We start from the raw sequence: 23,735 nt of genomic DNA, 5'->3' as shown, positions 1-23,735 counted from the left end.
TAACATCCGTTATCACAGTTCTCATTTCCTGTGACATGCCCATAGAGTTAGTAAACTATGTAAGTATGGTACCTATTTATTAGTTTAAAATAAAGAACACATAAAAATTGGATACCAAATATTAAGCCACATTCAGAAAGCAAACTTTTGGGATTTAGCTGTACAATAGGAGAAAAACAAAATTTTACAAAACATTCTAATTAAAGAAAATGCATTCTAATTAAAGTAAAATAAGAATTACCTTCTTATTTGAGTATCATTTGGAAGAAAACATTTTTTAGAGAAAAAATTATGGTTTTGTGTAGGCAGAAATAATTTTAAAGAATGAAAAATGGCAAGTTTGTTTTGGTACCAAAAATATCTTGCTCTGTAGAAAGAAAATTCAAAATTCAGATGTGCCATAATTTTTAACTGAATATTCTTCTCACATGCCAGAGATACTTAAATGATACTTTTTTTTAATTAAAGTACAACTTCTTTTTTATTTATTTTTTTTCCCCCCAAAGCCCCAGTAGATAGTTGTATGTCACAGCTGCACACCCTTCTAGTTGCTGTATGTGGGACGCGGCCTCAGCATGGCCGGAGAAGCGGTGCGTCGGTGCGCACCGGGATCCGAACCCGGGCCGCCAGCAGCGGAGAGCGCGCACTTAACCGCTAAGCCACGGGGCCGGCCCTAAGTGATACTTAATTGGAGGATTCCATGACTCAATTCTTAGTTTCCCTCTTCTCTCTTTATAGCTTTTCTCTCAGAAAATGTACCTACTCTCTTGGCTTCTGGTCTGAGCTCTGTCTGAAAGACTACTCAATCCATAAATCCAGCCCTGACTCTCTCCCAATCACCAATCCCACATTTCCAACTTTCTATACAATACTTCTACTTGAATTATCTCAAACTAAGAGGCTAAAACTAAAATCCATATCCTGATACTATCTCTTTTCAAAACTTCTTCAACTTTTGTCAACTCATCCATTTTTTCAGCTAATATTTATTAAACTCCCATTATTTGGCCTTACATGCTTTTTTAAAGCTTTGAAGTCACTCTCAACAGCACCCTTCCCCCAAACCCCATCTACCTGTCAACCAAGAAGCAGACACATCAAGATATAAACATACTGTTTTCTTATTAAGTAATATGCTCAGTAGAAACCCCTAACCTTCATTCCATCTCTGATCTATCACTGATGCTCATCTGATCCCTAAATATCATTTATTTTGTACTCCCATATTTATTCCTTATCAAACGCTGTCTAAAGGACTTGAGGATGAACTGAAACTTAGGGTAAGATTCAGGGATAGGATGAAAAACAGGGTGAGTTTAAGGAGTAAAGTGAGAGTATCACCTATATTCTAATTTTTTCAAGTTATAACGTTAAGTGTTGATTACCTTTTACTTCTACTTAAAAATATTTTAAACACTGAATATGTACAAAAATAATCTGTGATAAGTGCGTAAGGTATAAAGAAACAGAATAAAAAGAGCAGCCCTGTACCAACAACCACCCAACTAAGAAACACAACTTTATACCATTAACTTGGAAGTCCCGTGTATGTCTTCTGATCCTCTAACACCTCCTACACCCTCCAGGGGGAAGCACTGTCCTGAAACGGTGCTTGAAACTTTATCCTTTTCTTGCTTTTCCTTACAGTTTGAAGACATACATACCCCTATTTAATATACTGTACAGTTTAGCTTATTTTTGAATTTTATATAAATTAAATCATACTACAAGTATTCTGTGGGTTGCTATTTTTGCTCAACATACATTCTCAAATTAATCCATATTGATAAGTGTAGCTGTGATTCAATTACCTTGGTATATAGTACTGTTCTATTATACAAATATACTATAATATATTTATCCGTCTCTCGTCAGTATACACTTCAACTGCTTCCCATTTGGGGGAAAGGGGTATACAAGCAATGCTGCTATGAACACTTTTAAGTATTTCTCCTGATACAGATGAGCAAGAATTTCTCCCAAGCAGTATTTTTCAAACTACAGATTGCAATCTAGTAATGGGTCATTAAATCAATTTAGTCATCATAATCAGCATTTTTAAAAAGTGGAATAAAATACAATAGAAAATATCAAAGTGACATGCACAAATTCCTAGCAAAAAACCATGTTATAAGAATAAACTTACAAAAGAAGCAGATACACTATATTAAAGATTTCCTGGATTTTCTTACAGTGTTTAATTTGGAACTTCTGTTTCATGTAAATATTATTAGTCATATTTGATACATACTTTGTTATATTTTAACCTTTATACATAGCAAGGACAACTATTATCATACAAAATTTTATTTCATGTGTGTGTATATTAGGTCATGAAGTAAAATGTTATGTTTTGCAGTGTGGGGATCATATTAATAAAGGTAGAAAAAATATTGCTCTAGATTATATATACTTAAAGGTGAAATTGCTAAGTTATAGGCTCTATGCATTTCAACAGTTCTCATAGCTCCACATCTATACCAACACTTGACTCTCAGGCTTGGTAATTTTTTACAAATCTAGTAGGTATAAATGGCACCTCAATATAGTTTTAATATTTATTTCCTATTTTAATTATTAGGGTATATCAAAATGTGTCTGACATCAATCAAGCAATATAAAAACTGATGCATAAATATGGCCCATCCACAATTCACAGCCCATTTTTCTATTCTCATCTAAGTCTTATCCTCCTTTAAGCTTCAATTTCCACCTCTTCCATGAAGCCTTCCCACTATCACAGTAATGTCTGCCATTTCTGAATTTCAGTATTACTTATATTATTCATTTGACACATAATATACTATCTAGTCTTGCTAATTATCTATATACTCATACTGTCACCCAAACCAGAGTAGTAAATGTTTATGAATGAGATTGACCCTGAATGATAAATTCAATCATGTGAATACTCAGACTGTTTATAAACTAACTACAGGCCTATTCTTTGAAAGGAGAACTAACAAAACTTGAGCATCCTTGTCGACTCTGGAGATTATTTAGACCTTGGGAAGGATAAAACGTTGAACCAAATGATTTAAGTTTAGAGGCATTTGCCCATTAATGTGAGCTAAACTTAACAGGAACTAACAATATAAATGACACCAATGGCAAGTCCTTTCATGAGAATTACTTAAGAATTTACATTTTGGCATCTGAATGAATATAGCAATGGAAAAGGATAAACATAGACTTAATTTTTAAATAAAAAAATAATACAGTGGGAAATTAGTTAATCAAAACTATCATATTCTGATAATTAGTCTCATAAATGTGATATCATTTTGCATAATCATTAAACTAATAAGTTAGACAAAGATGTACTCCCAATAGAAGAGGACTGATAAACCCTCAAAGACTTGTAAAATTTTGTATAAATCAAAATATTTTCCTAATAAAATATACCCTCAATGATCTACTTTAACTAATGAAAGCACAAGTATATACACTTACAGTTCATTTTAAAATTTAGCTTTATGAAACTTTTTCAACAAAACTTTCTGGATACAGTAGAATACATTCTTAATGGTCTGGCTTGAGTTAATATAAAAATAGCAAATAGAACTCAGAGGAACCATAAGGCATAAAGGGTGACAAGAGAAAGTATGTCTGGAACAAATAATTTATTATGGATAAGCCATGAAATGAATAATTCATATCATGGTCAAGAGAAGTCTACAGAGTAAGAAAAGAATGATAGTGAGTATAAAACAGGAAAGGGAGAGAGGGGCAGCAGTGTAAGGCCTAAAACTCTATCAGGTAATACTTGAGCATAGTTAATATATTATTTATATGACCTACTCTCAAATGGACATGAAAGTTTTAATAAAAAACAGAGAAGTAATGAAACCACAACAACTCAAACAATGGTAAATGGAGAAAGGAGAAGGGGTAAGAGAACTAACTGTAATTGAGAACCGAAACTTATTTCTGAGCTTCCGAGAAGGTAAGGAAAAAGGGAAATATAATGTTAAAGAGCAATCATCATTTAATTAAATAGAACATACTAGGTTATTAGCAGAGTCATATTATATAGTGCAATACTACAAGGGGAATTTATTACATGACTTATTTTATAACTAACAGTGACAAAGCTAAAGCATAGTCTTACTAAAAGAAGTTATATGGCAATTTTTTACACTATTATCAACAAAACAGAAGTTACAATACTAGACTGCACTCCTATAAAAGTTTTTCTGCAACTAGCTAAAATAGCGTGTGCGTGTGTGTGTGTGTGTGTGTGTAACTTTTTAGTAATTTGACTAGATACATAGTTAAGACTTAAACTAAAGGAATTGTCATTCTTAATTGTTACAGTATTCCATAGGCTACAAGTTTTGAAAATTAAGAGCTATTTAATATTATTCAGCAGAACAACAAAAACACAGTGAAGGGACTTCTGGCTTCCATTCCAGCACATAAGGAACGTGGAAGTCATCTCTCCTGTTCACACAACATGAAAAAAGATGAACAAACTGAAAATCAACAACTCCTCTTAGATCCATCAGAAAACTGAGATCATAGGGCAAACTGCTGTTCCCAAAACTGCAGAGACAGACAAGCAAATATAGAGAATCACAATTTACCAGAGCAGAAAACTCCACAGGAACCAGTACTGGGTAGGAAAACCTAATCAGTAAGTAATCAATTGCTAGAAGGTCAATGTGGACAAGTTTGAAAGTTAAAAAGTCCAAGAAGGCCCAGTCTTAGGGGAGATCCCAAATTTTCAAGGGTTTTACATACAGAAACCCTGTCAGGTTGTCACAGTGAAGACTGGAGAAAAATCCCTTCCTCCTTCCTGCAGTAGGCGAGGAAAAGCAGTCATTTTAAAATACAGTCATGTGCTGCATAATGACATTTCTGTCAATGACACACCGCATATATGACAGTGGTCCCATGAGATTAGCACCATATAGCCTAGGTGTGTGGTGGGCTCTACCATCTAGGTTTGTGTAAGTACACTCGATGATGTTTGCCCAACAACAAAATTGCAGAACAATGCATTTCTCAGAACGTATTCCCATCATTAAGCAATGCATGACTATATGCCCAAAGTGTTCATTTCTTCTTAACATGGCCTGCCCTCAAGAGAAACTATTTTACCAGAGTCTACTGCAGTTTACCTGAGACTAACCAACCTGGAGGAAGGGAAATATCTAACTCCAACATCCTCTAGCCTTTCTCTCTCTCCTAAAGGGGAAAAAAACTGAGAAACACTTGTGAAGGTCACAGGCTAGGGGCACAAGCCCACTAAAAGACTGAGACCTAATCATAAGACTATAGAATATTTCCCCTCCTCCTGACACCTCACCACCATGACACCTCACCACCACATCAACAGGGCTTCTATATAACAATGGGAATACAACTGAAAGAACTATACCTCTCAGAAAATATTTAAGAAGTCTCTAGAGAAACCCAAATAAAAAAGGACACCAAAGCAAAGTTTAGCTTCTGACACACACAGCTACAGTAGACAGTAAACATAGCCTAACCGCTAACCAGATAAATATAAAACCTCACACTAAAGGCCTATTTACCTCAGTACTTTTTACCCGTTTGGTTAATTTTATGCGTCAACTTGACTAGGCCATGGTATCCATGGATCCCATGGTATCCAGCTTTTGATCAAACACCAGTCTAGATGTTGCTCTCAATGTACTTTTTAGATGCAATTAACAAATCAGTGGACTTTTGAGTAAAGTGATTATTCCTCCATAATGTGAGGTGGACCTCATCCAATCAGCTGAAGGCCTTAAGAAAAAGGATTATGGTCCTCTGAGGAAGAAGGAATTCTGCCTCTAGAATGCCTTTGGACTGAGTTACAACATCAACTCTCCCTTGGGTCTCCAGCCTGCCAGCCTGTCATGCAGAATTCAGATTTGCCAGCCCACTATTACATCAGCCGATACCTTAAAATCAATCAATCAATTAATCAATTTCTATCTATCTATCTATCTATCTATCTATCTATCTATCTATCTATATCTCCTATTAGTTTTGTTTCTCTGGAGAACTCTGACTAATATAGATTTTGGTCCCATTTAGGACTTAAGTCTTACAACTGAAAGGACGTGGATTCTGCCAACAACCTAAATGAACTTGGAAACAGATTCTTCCCAAATCTCCAGATGAGAACATAGCACAATTGAAAGTTTGATTACAACCTTATGAGATCCTGAGCAGAGGATCCACCTAAGCTATGCCCAGACTCCTGTCCCACAGCAACTTAATAATTGTGTGTGTTGTTTTAAGGAACTAGTCTGTGATAATTTGTTATACATCAAGTGAAAAACTAATATAATACAATCTATTTTACTGAAGAGTTTATACTAAAAAATAATGGAGAAAATGGTTATGGACATAAGCATTGTAATCTTGACAGCATAAAAAAATAAAACCAAATACTGCTAAGAACAGTATTACTCCAATTAATTACCTCCAATTATTCTCTCTGTAAGTTCACTTTAAAATGCATGAGAAAGGCTGAATAAGTAAAAATATGCTCATTTTCTCATTTTTTTACAGTGTGCAGTTAGATTTTTCAGAATGTTAGAATCAAGAAGTATAGTGTTAAATATAATATATAAAATAATAAACTTAATCACCAGAAGAACTGATATAGACTCTAAACCTTCCAAATTATCAACATGCAAGTGATACACACACACACACACACACACACACACACACGAAGACTTGTAGTCAATTTAAAAAACATGGAAACAGTAAAAACAGAAAGCATAAGGTCAATCAGAGAACAAAGACCAAATAAGCATGCCATATCAAGAAATGCAGATGAAATGAACTTACCTTTACAAAGGTAAAGATGTATAGATTGAGTCAAACACAAAGTCCAACCAAATATTACATACAAGAGATTCATCTAAAGATGCAATGTAAAAGGATGAACACAAGATATAACAAATTAATAAAAAGAAAGCTGGAGGAAAGATAATGGTTTAAGAAAAAAATAAAGATATAATCTGAATGAATAAAAAAATGAAAAAATTGAATAAACGTACTGAATCTTGTTCTCTTTTTTTTTTGTGAGGAAGACCAGCCCTGAGCTAACATCTGATACCAATCCTCCTCTTTTTTGCTGAGGAAGACTGGCCCTGGGCTAACATCCATGCCCATCTTCCTCTGCTTTATATGGGACGCCGCCACAGCACGGCTTAAGAAGCAGTGCGTCGGTGCGCACCCGGGATCCGAACCGGCAAACCACGGGGCCGCTGCAGCAGAGTGCACGCACTTAACCACCTGCGCCACCGGGCGGGCCCCTCTTGTTCTCTTCTTGATCCCATGGTCTCCACCTTCAGCTAGAATTCTGCTAATTCAATTAAGTACTCTTGCATTGTGTATTTTTAAATTCCTTCTCCATTACTTTCAAATGTTTTGCCTAACAAACATTTATTTAAAATGCAGAATCTTCTTTCTCTGCACTGTCACATTTCCTCATTCATTTCCATTTCTTTGGTAGAAATTGGTGATCTCTTAAAATGTCATATACCATTCCCCTTGTATCGCTTTCTAAAACCACTGAAAACTTCATGATTGCCTAATTTAATATCCTTTTCACAAACCCCATCTTTTCGTAGCATTTTACAACATTGACCACCTTTTGCTTCTTGAAACTCTCCTTTCTCAGTTCATGAGATATTGCACTATACTTCTCACTCTATTTCCCTGAACAGTCTTTTCACCTCTTTTATTGAAATTTGCTCTTCCTCTCACCCATTAACAATATCAGCAAATATCCTGTTCTCAAAATTCTCACTATTTAAAGTCTTCTTTCTAACTATAACATTAAATATCTACATCTCAAGGAGACAACTCCCTCCTAAGAGTCAGATCCATACTTTTAACAGTTTACTGAAAATCTCTAAACAGAATTCCCAGAAATAACTAAAACACAAATTGTACAAAAGAAGCTCAAAACCTTATCCTCACAGTAAACTGTACCTCTTGATAATAACACTCTTTCTGATAATAATGCCATTGTTCTCCTGGGTTCTAAAGCTGAAACCTAAGAGTCACTTTCAAATTACTGTCAAGTCCTTATGGTTCTAATTTACATACCTTTAATTCCTGCAAACCTAATAGTTCAGGTTCATGTCATTACTCTTAGACTGTGAAATAACCTCCTAACAGATCATTCTACTTTCCGCTTTCCTTTTTCTAATTGTATGTACTGATTACCAGTTTTATTTTCATAAAGCGCAGCTCAGTTAACTTAAGTCTCTAATGAAAAGCCTAGATAGATTTCTTTGGCCTACCACTAAAGTCCAAATTTTTCATTCAGGCAGTTAAGCCTTTCCTTAATACAGGTCCAATATAACATCAGTCTTATCTCAGCCTACACTCCTACATATTATCTATGAAACAAACTATAAATTGCAGTATTACCCAAACATGCCCTATACTGACTCCCATCTTCATGCATTTTGCCCAGTGTTCACTCTGGGCAAATCCTCCTACAATGTCTACCTATTACAACCCATTTGACTACTTCAAGACCTCTCTACAAAATTTAATCTCTCCTTCCTTTGAACTTTTACAGCATTCTGCTTGTGATTCTCTCATGGTACTTATAATACATTGGTTTTATTTTATTTAAATCACACATTCAACAATATTCAATGAGTATCTGTTATGAGCCAGGGAACACGGTAAATATTGGTACCAGGTATACAAGGGACAACGATAGAAGGGTCCCCAACCTCACAGAACACATAATTTAGTGTAGGAGAATGTCATTACTTGCACCTTACTTTTATCCTCACCCTACTCCTCAAAGAGATTTAAAAATTATTAAAGGCAAGAATTGTAACTCTGAATTTTCCACAGTACCATGACAGGATTATATATACATTTAATATAATATTTTGTCTAACTGAACTGCAAATATATCTTGTAGAAAGTTATAATCATCATTGCACAAAAATATACATGATACAGGCTAAGAAATTAGGGGGCCTAAAAAACAAATAATTTCTCTTATGGGAATTTAATATTTTATACATGAGCTAAGTGATTCTGCTCAAAAAGGTAAATAATGAAATAATATGTATCCAAGGAAGAGAAAGTAGAAAAAGAATTTAGCAAAGAAAGGGGAAAATATATTGTCATTTAAGAAAGTCAACATTTTTTTAAACGGTATGCTATAGCTATCTAAATCTGGTAAACTGAACATTCCCTAAAGCATTACAAACTTAATGCCAAAGGATAGGAAAAAGAGTGCCAAAATCTGTTCTCCTCCACAGAATAGAGTTGTAACTGAGAAAGAGACTGCTCAGCCTGGATCTATATTTTTTCCCAAACCACCTGAATCTTGGGATGGCCATATGAGTAGTTTTTCCCAAAGAAATATGAGTACAAATGATGTTTGCCACTTCTAAGTCATGAGATTGTATCTATTAGAGCTTAGCCTAGCCTAATTAATACACTAGGCACATGACAATATTTATCTATCTTAGAATGCATTTTGATATTGTCTGAAATTCAGGTGGCAAATACAACTGGTTTTTTCCAGAACAAACTGACTAAACTGTTATTTCTAAAATTTTAACAGTATAGCATCAATTGTAACATTTTCTATAGGAAATAGAGGAACGTTGGGGAAGGTATAAATTTCAAATTTTTATGTCATATAGAAATCTATATTCCCTTTTAGAGTTTATATGGATGTACAGAATGGAAAAATAAATGAATCTGTTATCTAAGTTAACTTCTACTTTTAGTCCTTTCATAAAACAACTTCATAACAATAACCAACCTTAGATCAAAGTTCTTATGACCCTTTTATTGGCTAGGAAGAAAAACAGAGCCAAGAGTCAGAAAAGCATAGTTGCCAAAAAAAAAACCTCCATTTAACCCAGAAAAATTATAGGTAATTTAGCCCATAATGAGCAATTGGGTACAAAATGAATTTAAATATTATATCATGATATAGGCCATTCTTACAAGAAATTTCTTTCATCTTTATTTTTAAGACGTTTATTGAAATGAAAATGATTCCTGGAAGCACTAGCCACGTGGATTTTTGCAGTGATAATATACTGATTATGTAATTACATATAATTTTATGTATATATAATTATATGTATTTGTATAATTTACTGATTATATGTAAAAGATAGGATTGTACTAATTTGAAAATACAAGTTTTCAAAAGATCAAACAGAATCATCCCAGTTATTATTGATCTTTTCTACAAATGAAACCATCTTAAAATTTACAAATTTCAGAAGTGAATGACAACTACTGATAATAAAAGGCAAAATCCAATTAAACAATGAATAATTGCTAGATACTATAAAACTATAATGCTATCTTAAGAGTTTTAATGTATAAATAACATAGCCTATCAATTCAGAAAACAAATAGGCTATAAGAAAAGTATAATAAAGAAGAATAATCTAACTATAGTAGTTTCAAAATAGTAATGGTTTGACATAATGACCCTGATATTCCTGGTTTTTTTTTTTTTTTCCTGAGGAAGATCAGCCCTGAGCTAACATCCGATGCCAATCCTCCTCTTTTTGCTGAGGAAGAGGCCCTGGGCTACCATCCATGCCCAACTTTCTCTACTTTATATGGGACACCACCACAGCATGGCTTGACAAGTGGTGCATCAGTGTGCGCCCAGGATCCAAACCTGTGAACCCTGGCCGCCGAAGTGGAGTGCACACACTTAACCACTGCGACAGCAGGCCACCCCCATCCTGATATTCTTAATGAACACTATTGCCAAAAAAATTAAAAATAATTGTAAAGATCTAACTACCTGAAATAAATATAACAATTTTTAGTATTTTCTGGTAAAACACCAACCTGTTCCAATTCTTGTATTTTAGCATCCTTGACTTGCAGAATTTCTAAAACTTTTCTGTCTTTAGCTTCAGATTTCTGTTTTTCTCTAGAACCAAAAAATAGAGAGAGAGAGTTTATTAGTCATAATTGGTAGCTAGCTAATCCTCTAAATTTTCACATCCTGAGAATGAGTGTCACTTTAAAATACAGTAAATTAAATTATCTGGCGTTGACAGCTCTTTCAGAATTAATCAGAAACCATATGGCAAGTGACAACTTATAACTGCTGACGATTAAGACAACTTCATACTAAAAGAACAGTTTATTTTCCAGATTTAGATGCATGATAAAAAATACTTAAAAAATGTTTAATCTTGATGCAATAACCATTATATCATCAATTTAAAATAATTAATAAGTAAATATGGTCTTGTTAACACAAACACTTTACATACACAATTGTATTAAGAAGAGAATATTTATCATTTTTTAATAAAAGATTCAAAAGAGAGAGAGCTAGAGATTTACTAATAACCAACATCCCATGACTAAAGTTTTTGGATTTCTGACAGCTTGCCATACATATCTAGTCTCTGAGAATACTACTAACTAAATTAAACGGTAGTTGTACAATCAAAGCATCGTTCTCTGGAATACATAAAATCACAATGCTTGTAAATAATGACTATCTTCTAAAAATAAATATAGCTTTAAAAAGAAGAGAAGAGACAAATGTCTGAAGAGATTATACAATCAGGTTGACACTCATCAACTCACATAAATGGGGGAGAAATTTAATTGGACACCTATTTATATTGTTTTAAAACTTTAGAAACAGGTAAAATAGGGGCCAGCCCGGTGGTGTAGTGGTTGAGTTCGCATGTTCTGCTTCAGCAGCCTGGGGTTCACCGGTTTGGATCCTGGGCACGGACCTACCCACCACTCATCAAGCCATGCTAAGGCAGCATCCCACACAGAAGAACTAGAAAGACCTACAACTAGGATATACAACTATGTACTGGGGCCTTGGGGAGAAAAAAAAAACAGGAAGATTAGCAACAGATGTTAGCTCAGGGCCAATCTTCCTCAAAAAAAAAAAATAGGTAAAATAAATAGAAATCTGTAGCTAAATCACTTATGAATCACATGTGCAGGTAAGGAAGAAGAAAAGAATCCTCACTTGAGAAAGAGCGAAATGAAGCAAAGGGCTTTAGAATGCACAAAGGGATGTTAGAATGAAAGAGACACCAATCAGAAAAGTACACCACTTGTTATAAGACATAAATTCAGATGGTCTAATAGTACATTAAAAAATTTAAATTAGACTTCCAATAAGTTAGCATAATAAGTTCACACTTTGAGGCTCTTTTCTATTCTCTAAATGTATAGTATTCATAGAAAAACAAAAGAAAAAATATAAGGAGACAAAGCCACATCTCCAAGGATCACAAACTAAACAGAAATACAATACTACGAACAGGGATAAAGCTGTTGCCGGCTGTCCGGATCCAGATGCAGGCTAAGGTGGAAAGGAGCTTGGTCCTGGGGACAACAGGAAATAAAAGTGTCCTGCTCAGAATGCAGAAGCATAGCCAGCCTCATTGTTTGAAACCAGAGACTGGGGTGGGGCTCCCAACTCCTGAAAGGAGGCAGCTGAAAAAGCTTCTGCCCACCCTTGCCTGGAACTAAGGCTTATATGCAAGTCTAGGAAGGCAAAGGTTGATAGATACAGCATCTTACTCAGGAGCTGAGCCAAAACACCCTATGGCTCAGGAACTAAATATAGAAAAGCCCTTACATCACTGTTGGCTAAAAGCCCCAGGCTACCAAAATAAAACCTATTTCAAGATCAGGGAATGAGTGAGGGTGACAATTTAGTGGCAAACACAAAATTTCTAGACAGAAAAGGGCATTAGACAAGGAGGGGTAGTTGGGAAAGAGGAGGAAGAGAACAATAACAGCAACTCTCCCACTCAAGATGTGACCCCAAACGAAAAATCCAAAACACATGAAGAAAACACACACTCCACACACACACACAATACATGCACACTAACTTAATAATCCGAAGAAGCAATCACTCTAGACAAAATGAAAATAACAGAACACACTGATGAAGACTTTAAAATAAGTAAGGATCTTTAAAGACACAAAAGAATGACTAAAATTAAAAACAAGGTGAATCTGGGCCGGCCCCGTGGCTTAGCGGTTAAGTGCGTGCGCTCCGCTGCCGGCGGCCCGGGTTCGGATCCCGGGTGCGCACCGGGGCACCGCTCCTCCGGCCATGCTGAGGCCGCGTCCCACATACAGCAACTAGAAGGATGTGCAGCTATGACAGACAACTATGTACTGGGGCTTTGGGGGAAAAATAAATAAATAAAATCTTTAAAAAAAAAAAAAAAAAACAAGGTGAATCAAAATATATTTAAAAACCTTGAAAAGAACATTATAATCACTGAACCAAAGACAATTAAATGGGCTAAGCTCAAAACTAGAGGGAAAAAAAGAATTAGTGAAACGGAGGATAATAATGAGAGATTCATCCAGAACACTGCATAGAAAAACGTTGAAATTAAAAATATGAAAACACAGTTAAGATATGTGGGTTCCCGTGGGAAACTCCAACATATGCCTGAAGAGTTCCAGAAGTAGATAAGAGTGGGATGAAAGATAAAGCAATATTTTTAGAAGGTAATTGCTGAGAATGTTTCAGAATTAGAGGCCTCAGATTGAAAGAGTACCTACCAGAATAAATACCAAAAAAACCCACATCTACACATTAATCCATCATTCACTCAACAAGTATTTATTAAGCACTTATTATATGATAGGCACTATCCTAAGGACTAGGGATACTGCTGTGAACAAAATATACCAAAGGGTTGCCTTCATGAAATTAACATTCTAGTTCATGGATACTGAACATAAACGATATATAAGTGAATACACAGTATGTCCACTGGCTATAAGTATAATACATAAGGATAATAAACTAGGGTAACAGAGAAAGGGATGCCTAATCTTGAAGAACCGGGGAGTAAAAGGAAAGTTGTTGCTATTGTGGGAGTTCAAGATTTGGCCATCCTAAAATATATCTCTTTACCTTGATTGTTTACTCTGAGGGACATTTGACCTCCCCCACTAACTGCCTAAAGAATTTGACATGGTGGCTCCTTCCTGGAACAGATCTATCATGATGGCTGTAAAGATAATGTAGGATAGAGGTTACAATAGAAAAGGCACCAACAAGCCCATCTTATCGGAAGTTCCGGAAGTTCCGTCTCTCTGGCCACATTCTCTGGATGGCCCTGTGAGGAGTTGCCAGACAATCATTTACATTTATAAGGGAAATCTCCATTTGTAAAGGTATCTCCCTCTCTGTTTTGGGAAGAGGGGGGGATGGCCTCATTTCTAGAGGCTTATCAATGTGGAAGGTGAGGCCTTAAATCTGCATAATAACCTTACTCTTGTTTACTGTGCTTTAGTGGTAATCTCCTGTAACTGACTCCCCCCACCCCCAAAATCCTCCTTTGTCATTGGCTGAACATGATATTTAAGATGAGAGTTTCTGCTATAGTGTTGAGAAACGCAGTGTCCCTGCTTTCTCCCATGTATACATGTTATTAAACTTGGTATTATTTTCTCCTGCTAACCTGTCTTGGTAATTATTTGGCCAGCCATAAGAACCTTAAGGAAAAGGGCAGAGGGAGATTCTCCCTCTTCCCCCGACACTATTTTATAAAGGATAATTAACAAATGACTGTCCTTAAAGTTGACATTTGAGCAGAGACTTAAAGGAAGGAAGTGAGAGCCAGGGAGATCTCAGAGAAGAGTTTTCAAGCCTATGGGACCAGCAGCAAGTGCAAAGACATTGAGGCAAGAGCATAATTGGTGTATTCCAAGAACAGCAAAGAAGTAAATGTATCTCCCCTTATATGGACAAAGGGAGAATGGTAGCTGAGGACAGAGAGGTCACTGGGAATAAAGTAATATATCACCTTCTAAGCCCTATTTAGAAGGCTTTCTTTGGATCTGACTCTCAGTGAAATGGGAAGACACAGGATAGTTCTGAGCAGAGAAATAACAATACAAATTAATATTTTATGAGTATCATACTAGCTCTTGGGTTGAGGGCAGACTCTAGGGGTGAAGGGTGGAAGCAGAAGGACCAGTTAGGAGGCAACCACAATACTACAGGTGAGAAATAAAGATGAACTGGACAAGATAGGTAGGTGTGGTGATGTTGAGAAGTGATAGAATTCTTGATATTGGGAAGGTACGGCTAAGAGGACTTCTGGATGCATTAGATATGAGACGTAAAAGAGAGAAGAATGTTTCCAAGGCTTTTGTCTGAGCAACTAGAAGGATAGAGTAGACACTATCTGAGATACAGAGGAGGAGAATGAGGGACATTAGGATTTGAGATTTGGACATGTTAAGTGTGAGATGCCTAATTGATATCCATGATGTAGTTAGATAAACAAGTCTGAAACCAGTCAAGAAGTCAAGGTTGAAGATATAACTTTAGGAGTCATTCAAATATATTTAAGACCATAAGAGAAGACAGGATCACCTAGGGAGTGATTTTGGATAGAGAAGTCTGAGAACTGAGTTCTGGAGCACTCCAACATTTATTAGTTAATAAGATGAGGAAAAAATGGCAAATTGTACTAAGAACGATAAGCAGTCATATAAGAGGAGAATCAAGAGAGAAAGCTAAGTGAATAAGTATTTCTGGAAGAAAGTAATCAACTATGCCAAATGCTTCACACATGCTAAGACGAAGACTGGGAACTGACTGCTGGATTTAACAATATTGAGGTCACTGGTGATCGACAAGAGCTGTTTTAGGAGAATGGTGGGTACGAAAGCCTAATTAGAGTGAGTTCAAGAAAGAAAGAAAAAAAATGGGGATAGTAAAAACTACTTTTCAGAGGAATTTTGCTGTAAAAAAGGAACAGAGAAATGGAACAGTAGTTCAAGGGAAATGTGAGATCAAGAGTTTTTTTTTTTTAACATGGAAGATAAAACAGTATTGTGTGTACGTTGACAGGAACGACAGTGAGAGGCACTGATGATGCAGGAGGAGAAGAGAGAACTGCAGAGCGACATCCTCGGGTCCTTGAGGCTTTAGTGTACACAGAGAGTCTGTCTGGCCTCAGATGAGAGTATAAACAGTTCTTCCAAAGAAATAAAAAGAGAAAACATGGGTACAGATTCAGATACACTAGTAGATGTGGTTACAGGAAGAAGTAAAAGCTCTCTTCTAAGAGCTTCTATTTTCTCATCAGTGTAGGAGACAAGGGTATTGTCAAGAGTTTAGCTAAGCTTCTCCATGGTATTGTTGCCTCGGCATACATTTGGTTTGGCCAAGCAGACTGCAGTGACCTTAAACTAACACTAGCCCTTCACGCAAGCACATGCTCTACGTAGCAGCCCACAGAATCACAAGTAAATTTAAGTTCCTGATATGACCTCCCCAAAAGCCCTTGTGATCAACAGTCTCCCCTGCCTCCCAACACCTTTCCTTTATGCATCTCTTAGATAAGACCCTCCCCTGGGACCTACCAAAACCCGGCTCTTTGGGTTTGCCTTGACCAATCCTGCCTTAGCCCAGGAACCCCAAAGCACTCTACCCATGAACCCTAATAAAGGCATGTGCCCCAGGTCCTGTATGTCTCTATCTGCACTCTGCTTTGACCTCCCCATGTGGCCCCTTGAGAGGTGCCGGGTACTTCCTCCAGGACCTGCGAATAACAGACTTCTCTATTTCAATTTCTCTTGTGGTCTGTTGTTGAACTGTGGCTCATCATCCAGCGCCCTGTGCTCCACTTATCAAGTGTTAATTTGACAAATTCATAACAGGTATCTACCAGCTGAAAGCGAGAATGGGAAAGTGTTAGAAGTTGACATCTTGTAAGCATAAAATAATCTTCTAGGATACTGGGATAGTGAGCCAGGAAAAAAAAGGATAATTATCAGGCAGTACTAAGAACCACTGAGGCTGGTAGTCATAAACACACATAACACCTGTATCATGGTTACGAGTTTTTCTCTAGCCACGTTCAGCCCTTCGGCAGACAGTAGGTGGAGAGTTGGAATAAACCACGTTTGAAATTTTGCAAACATATGTATTATGACTACTGTTTTTACTGTTTGCACTTTGTCCTGCTTTATTACGTTGTTATTTTCTACTTACCAAGCATTAATAGCACATTTAATACATAATCAGAGTCCATTGTCTTCAACTAGGCTTCCTTTTTATTTGTCTTTCTTTTATTAGTAGTGAAATTAAATGTACTTTCAGAAATTGGAATGCCTTTTTTGCTAATTCACCATTGCCTGTCAATGTATCTGCCATTTTATATTTTACTGTTTTTTATTGATTTATAAAACTATTTTACATATTAAAAATATATGCCTTTTGCCTATCATGTGTCACTAAGACATAATCTCAAATGCTAAATTAAGTATTGCGAAAGAATACTACCTCCCTTCAAGGTATATGCATCAGGAGAAAAATGACTTCAAAGACCATAGGGCAGAGCATGATTGGATTTACCCGGGGGACAAAGACCCCGGATGAGACAACCAAGACATTAATTGCAGTCAGAAACTCCCTCTATTAGTTCCTCCCTGGATATACTCTGAGTCTATTTTTAACTTTCTAGGAATTAGTTTAATTTACGGGATAGAGTCTTTCTAATCCACTCTTTTGTAATAAACCTGAAATCCTCACTAGTGTCAAAATAAATTCTAGTGGTCCTTTTTAATGAGATAGGGATAAAACTAGACTATACGCCACAAAACCCAAACAAAAGCATTACTGCAGCTTCCAAATGCGCTTGGTACCAGGGTGATTATCTCCTATGACACAAATATGTACGAACCTCACTCACAGTCTAACCCAGTGGTTCTCAAAGTGTAGGTCATCAGAGAGGTAGCATCGGCATCACTAGGAACTTGTTAGAAATGCACCCACTTCCATCCACCCTGAGGGTAGAAACTCTGAGGGTAGAGCTCCGTAATCTGTGTTTAACAATAATGAGGTGCTATGGACTGAATGTTTCATGTTCATATGTTGAAGCTCTAACCCCCAATGTGAATGGTATTAGGAGGTGGGGCTCTTGGGAAGTCATTAGGGTGGAGCCCTCATGAATGGGATTAGGGCCCTTATCAGAAGAGAAATGAGAAAGATGATCTCTCTCTCTCTCCATCATATGAGGATACAGCAAGAAGGCAGCTGTCTGCAAGAGAGCTCTCACAAGGAACGGAATCATCAGGCACCCTGATCTTGGACTCCAGCCTCCCAAACTGTGAGAAATATGTGTCTGTTGTTTAAGCCACCCAGTCCACGGTATTCTGTTATAGCAGCCTGAACTGACTAAGACAAAAAGCCTCAAGTGATTCCGATGCACACTCAAGTCTGAGAGTCACTGAAATAACAGTAACTGACACTCTTCTCAATAGATTAAGCTGAGTGATATAATATTGAAAGTATGGGTTATAAATGAAATATAAAACTTTATATAGAATATAAACTTCAGGGGCCAGCCCCGTGGCGTAGCGGTTAAGTGCACACGCTCTGCTGCTGGCAGCCCAGGTTCGGATCCCGGGCGCACACCAACACACCACTTGTCAGGCCATGCTGTGGTAGCGTCCCATATAAAGTGGAGGAAGATGGGCATGGATGTTAGCTCAGGGCCAGTCTTCCTCACACACACACAAACACACTAAACAAATAAAATTACAAAAAAAAAAAAGAATATAAACTTCGAAAATATACCTCAATGATATCTTTTATAACCAAAAAACTCAAAAATTAACTGCTATGTTATAGTGTTGAAATTGAAAGAAAATCACAATTCAAAATCCACATAGAGATTTGTCTAGCAGCTCTTCCTGGTGGTATGGGATAGCTAATATTTTCATAACAGGAAAATACTCCCAAGAGAAAACAGTGCTACAATATGAATACAATATTTTTCGCTTAGAATAATACAATGAAAAAAAGTTGCTTCAAGTTTAAAACATCACCAACCTATATGGTCAATTCAATTAAGAGATATTCTACGTATTTACAAGACATAAAATAGGTTCCTACAAAAAAAGGCACTGTCAAGAAGCTGATGATGATCAATGACTGAGACAAACTCCTGTTTAGCTAATTAGAACCACTGATGTGCAATAATGATGTGAGCTAAGAATATTTGCAGACTTCTTTAGGATGAAAAATGAAGTGAAGAGAGGCTGTCAAATCTGTACAAGTTTAAAGCTCCAATCACTTTTCCCAAGAGTACTACCCATTTAAACATTTAACACTGCTGTACTTAGTCACACGAATTACCACGCTTTCTGCCATTTTTTTAAACTCAAAAATCTGAGAAATTATTCTAAATCATTAAGAAACAAAATTTTATTGTGTTATAGACCATGCCATATATTATACAATATGACAGGATCATATTTTCTGGGTTTGAGCCCATTTTTAATGAGATGTCACAAATGAAATATTAGAGTCTAAAAGAAACATTTAACTATAAATGAGGCAATGATATTGGTCTGAATTAGAAAACAAAGAAAATAAAAGAGCAAAACTTACTGATGTTGATTATTCTTAATTAACAGATAGATAACAATGCACAAATAAACGTAGACATTTTCTTTCACTTGAGTACAGAATCTATTAAAATGTAGATTTTACACTTAATAGTGTCTTTCCATTTAAATGCATTCTCAATTTCTAGTAACATTAAGATTCTAAAACAGTGTAAGACTGATAAAAATTAAGTTTAGGGTGATGAGAATTATACTATTATCAAATTATGTATCCTTTTATTCATGAACTGTTTTATAACTATTTTCCTATTTTGAATATGCATAATAAATTACTAGAAAGGTATCTATGAATAATGCAATAAGAAAACCTGAAAAAGAGAAAAACTTGAAAACTTAACACAAATATTTTTCAAACACATTTACTCCACAATAAAAACTACTGAAAAAAAAAAAGTCTAATATTCTGAATAAAAATACATTACTAAATCAACAGATCCTAATACATATAAAACGTTGGGTATAAAATATTTTAAAGGTCCAGGTATACCTAAATATCTATTTTGCTTTAAGATCAGAACTTAATCCAGAATTTCTAACTATTAAAATTTATTTTTCAATATAAAGTATATATTTAAACTATATGTGAAAGCCAAAACTTGTGCTGGAAGAGTCAGCCTGACATATGAAAAATGATTGATTTTTTTTTTTCCTGTTTAATCAGGTAGTTCCAAACTAGAACAAGGAGTAGAATTAGGCTATACTGTCTGTATCTGAATTTGTAAATTATGGCGTATTGATGAACCCTTTAAACAAAGAAGCAATCATTTAATAGAACATAACAGTTGAGATTTAATACATCGCTAAATTATGTACCTTTGTTTCAGCTATCCTATTCATTCAACATCATTTCTAAATAAAGTTGAAACTCAAAACAAAACCTTTTCTGTTTTACAGTTAGAAATTAAATGACTTTATTGAGTTCCTGATTTTCTTGTTTCTTCTCTTTTAACTACATGTCCAGATACTTCTGCATATACTCAACATTTATTATCTTAAAAATCCATGAAAGAGTTGGAAAAGGTTGTGTATTATATGTGTTTAATAACTGTGCAAATATTTTTCACCCAGAATCTAGAAGTCTCTTAAAGTGTTCAAAAATATCAGCACTTCAGAACAGACTGTTTTAACATCTGCACATCACCAGGGCTGCCCCCAAGGATTTTTAAATGATGCCTGCCTGTGCTGAATAAAGTGCTAACTTGCACCTTGCATTTCAAACTGTGTCCTGAGCAGCCATCCAGTTGGTACCACACCAGCTGAATTCCCACAGGCCACTGTTCACTCAGGCTTGACTGCAATTATCATGTCAATATTTTGTGCTCCGATATGCAGATATGCACACATGCAAGCCGCATAATACTTCCTTCTCCATGGAATGTTGACTTATGCTCAATGTTCCGGGAATTTTTAATGAAACCAGAAATAAACTTTCATCAAATGAAGACAATCACAATTATTTTACCTTAAAAACAAAAATTATATTTCTGTGTTACCTTCTGCCACATACATAAAGGCTAAATTTTATGTAACCATGCTTTACTACAATTCACAATTCTTTAATTTAAAGGTCTTCATAGAAGTTAAAAGACTATTTGTCAAGCTTCTTGCATCTATAGTAAGCGTTCAAATGTGTTTCTTCATACTTTATTGCATGTTCTTTAACCTTAAACAGTAGAGTGGTTCTGATTAAACACCTTTCTATTAGTTTCTTTGACCATCTTCCCATTCATCCACATCTCTGTCTAGGCATTCATGGCTGTAGCAACAGGAAAAGTGCTCAGCAAAAATATATTTATGCCCTGTGTGGAGCTGCCTAGCAGCACTGCTGCCAGATGGAAGAATTCTGGCAGCTACACTTCTGGGGTCTCCAACCAGCCATGCTACTACCATGCTCCAAAATGTAACCCTTTCACACGCTGTGTTGGCTCAATACACATGGGACAGTGTACAACCATATAGCAGCTGTGCAACCCATGTGTTTAGGAGTGGAATGGAGCAGGAGGGAGGTTTTCCCAGTGGTGAGAGTATATAATACAACCTTATAACAACAGCCTGCTTATAAAGCATCTAAACTTTAACTGTAAATATAAATATGAGATAATCTCTCATCCTCTATGAGGTTAAATCTTTAAACACAAGTATTTCAAGGATACAGCATGCATATTCTAAATAAACATGCAATAAATAGTAAAAATTGTCTTGTCTTTTTTTATTTCCTTTTATAGTTCCCATTTTCCAGGATTGAGTTTTCATTTCCAGACAGAAAAAAGAAAGAGAGAACACTGAAAACAGGAGAGTGAGTACAAGAAACAAGTAGTGAGATGCCTATCAGATATTAAGTATAGAATGTTAAAAAGAAAGCAAAACATGTCTTCAAGAATTATACAAAGATAAGGTGTTCAGAAGTAAAAATAGGAAAATAAAGCAATTTCTATATAGGTTTCATTCAAAAACGTATATATGAAAAAGTAAAAAGTATTAATGTTGGTAAACAAACATTTTCAATTTGAGATTTAGATATATTTCTGAATTTGAGTATTCAAATTCAAGTACAATACACATTATTTTAGGATTAGTAAACTGCAAACAGGCTGCAATATTAAAGAACAATAATAAAATCAAAAAGGCTGAAAGTTACTCTTGGAAGTCCATTATTTAGAATATATTAATTGGCTTTTCTCAAGACTCTACAAAAACAAACTGAAAAGGAATTTAAACTAACATGAGCTAATGATGATGATGATGATACACATTACTATACATACATTAACTCAAAACAACTCTATTCTTATTTTCATTTTACAAAAAAGAAAACTAAGTTATATAAAAGTGCATATTTTTCCTCAAGTCACACAAGAAGCAAGTGATGGAGCCAAGATTCCAAACCAATTGGCCTTGTCTCCATAGCCATGTTCTGAACCACTCATCACTAAAAATAACTTCTTTACAGATATTAGAGTTCGATATTAAGCAAGTTCCAATGAAGTTGTGCAAATTTTTCCCTAACGGTCTTTAAAATCGTTAAATATTGGATCTTGGATTTTTCCATCCATAAAGATAAAAAATATTCACCTTTCTAGTTTAGATTATCTTCTGGAATGTCAGAATTGCCTGTGAAGCTGTTTTATTTATTTATTTTTTTTTTTAAAGATTTTATTTATTTATTTTTTCCCCCCAAAGCCCCAGTAGATAGTTGTATGTCATAGCTGCACATCCTTCCAGTTGCTGTATGTGGGACGCGGCCCCAGCATAGCCGGAGAAGTGGTGCGTGCCCAGGATCCGAACCCGGGCCACCAGCAGCGGAGCACATGCACTTAACCGCTAAGCCACTGGGCCGGCCCGCGTGAAGCTGTTTTAAAACACAGATACCTCAATCTCATCCTCAACCTTGATAAAATCATAATCTCATAGAGGTCACAGGTGAACTATATCTCAAAAATCTCTTAGCAAATGAATCTACAACTCAGTAAAGAAAATATTCATGGAAATAAGTCTGTTCTCTATAACTCCTCAATGATTAAAATTAAGTATGACCATCATACAACCCCTGGTCAAAGTTTTGACCACTTGAAAGAACTTTTTAAGTATCAATGCCACTTTTAACTCCTATTACTAGACAAGCTTTTAACTAAATGCTTCTCTAATCCTTCAACAAACTCTTTTTAAAATCCTTTTAACAGATATGGAAACTGAAGCCTAGAGAGTTTAAGCAAGGCACAGAAATATTTGTGATTTAAGCTCTGGTCTATATGACTTCTAAGTCTGTACTCCAAACCATCTGTTATGGACTGAATGCTTGTGTCCCCCTAAAATTCATATGCTGAAATCTAATCCCCAATAGGATGGTATTTGGAAGTGGGAAATTGGGATGCAATTAAGTCACGAGGGTGGAGCCTTCATGAATAGGATTGGTACCCTTGCAAGGCAATGAAGAGACCAGAGTTCTCTCTTTCCTTCACGTGGATACAATAAGAAGTTGGCAGTGTGCAACCCAGAAGAGGGCTCTCACCACAACCTGACCGGGCTGGCACCCCAATCTCCTGCTTCCCACCTCCAAAACTGTTAGAAATAAATGTTTGCTGTGTAAACTACCCAGTTTATGGTATTTTGTTATAGCAGCCTGGGTTGATTAAGAGACATCTTTACTTACTGTCAGTTTCAAAATTCCCGACATTAAAATTTAATCTTAAATAGATCTCCAGAAGTTCTGATTTTATATAAATCTGTAAGAGATCCTCACAGGTGAGACAGACTAATCATAGAAAAAGTAATCTTTTAATTTAACAAGTACTATAAACAAA

At 35.7% G+C, this 23,735-nt stretch overlaps 1 protein-coding gene across 9 annotated transcripts in view; it reads right to left on the bottom strand.

The window, feature by feature from the left end:
- Positions 1-23,735, bottom strand: part of CNTLN (centlein) — a 325,461-nt gene that overhangs the window by 242,916 nt on the left and 58,810 nt on the right. For all 9 annotated transcript variants that reach the window (XM_087444653.1, XM_087444645.1, XM_087444650.1 and 6 more), the window contains exon 3: positions 10,837-10,921. In XM_087444653.1, coding sequence (XP_087300779.1) covers positions 10,837-10,921 — 85 coding nt within the window. The remainder of the gene's footprint in view (positions 1-10,836; positions 10,922-23,735) is intronic.

This window comes from Ceratotherium simum, chromosome 20 (genome assembly GCF_057802395.1).
Source record: "Ceratotherium simum simum isolate JZ-2026a chromosome 20, ASM5780239v1, whole genome shotgun sequence".
NCBI classification, from domain to species: domain Eukaryota; kingdom Metazoa; phylum Chordata; class Mammalia; order Perissodactyla; family Rhinocerotidae; genus Ceratotherium; species Ceratotherium simum.
This window is presented reverse-complemented; position numbering and strand designations above follow the sequence as displayed.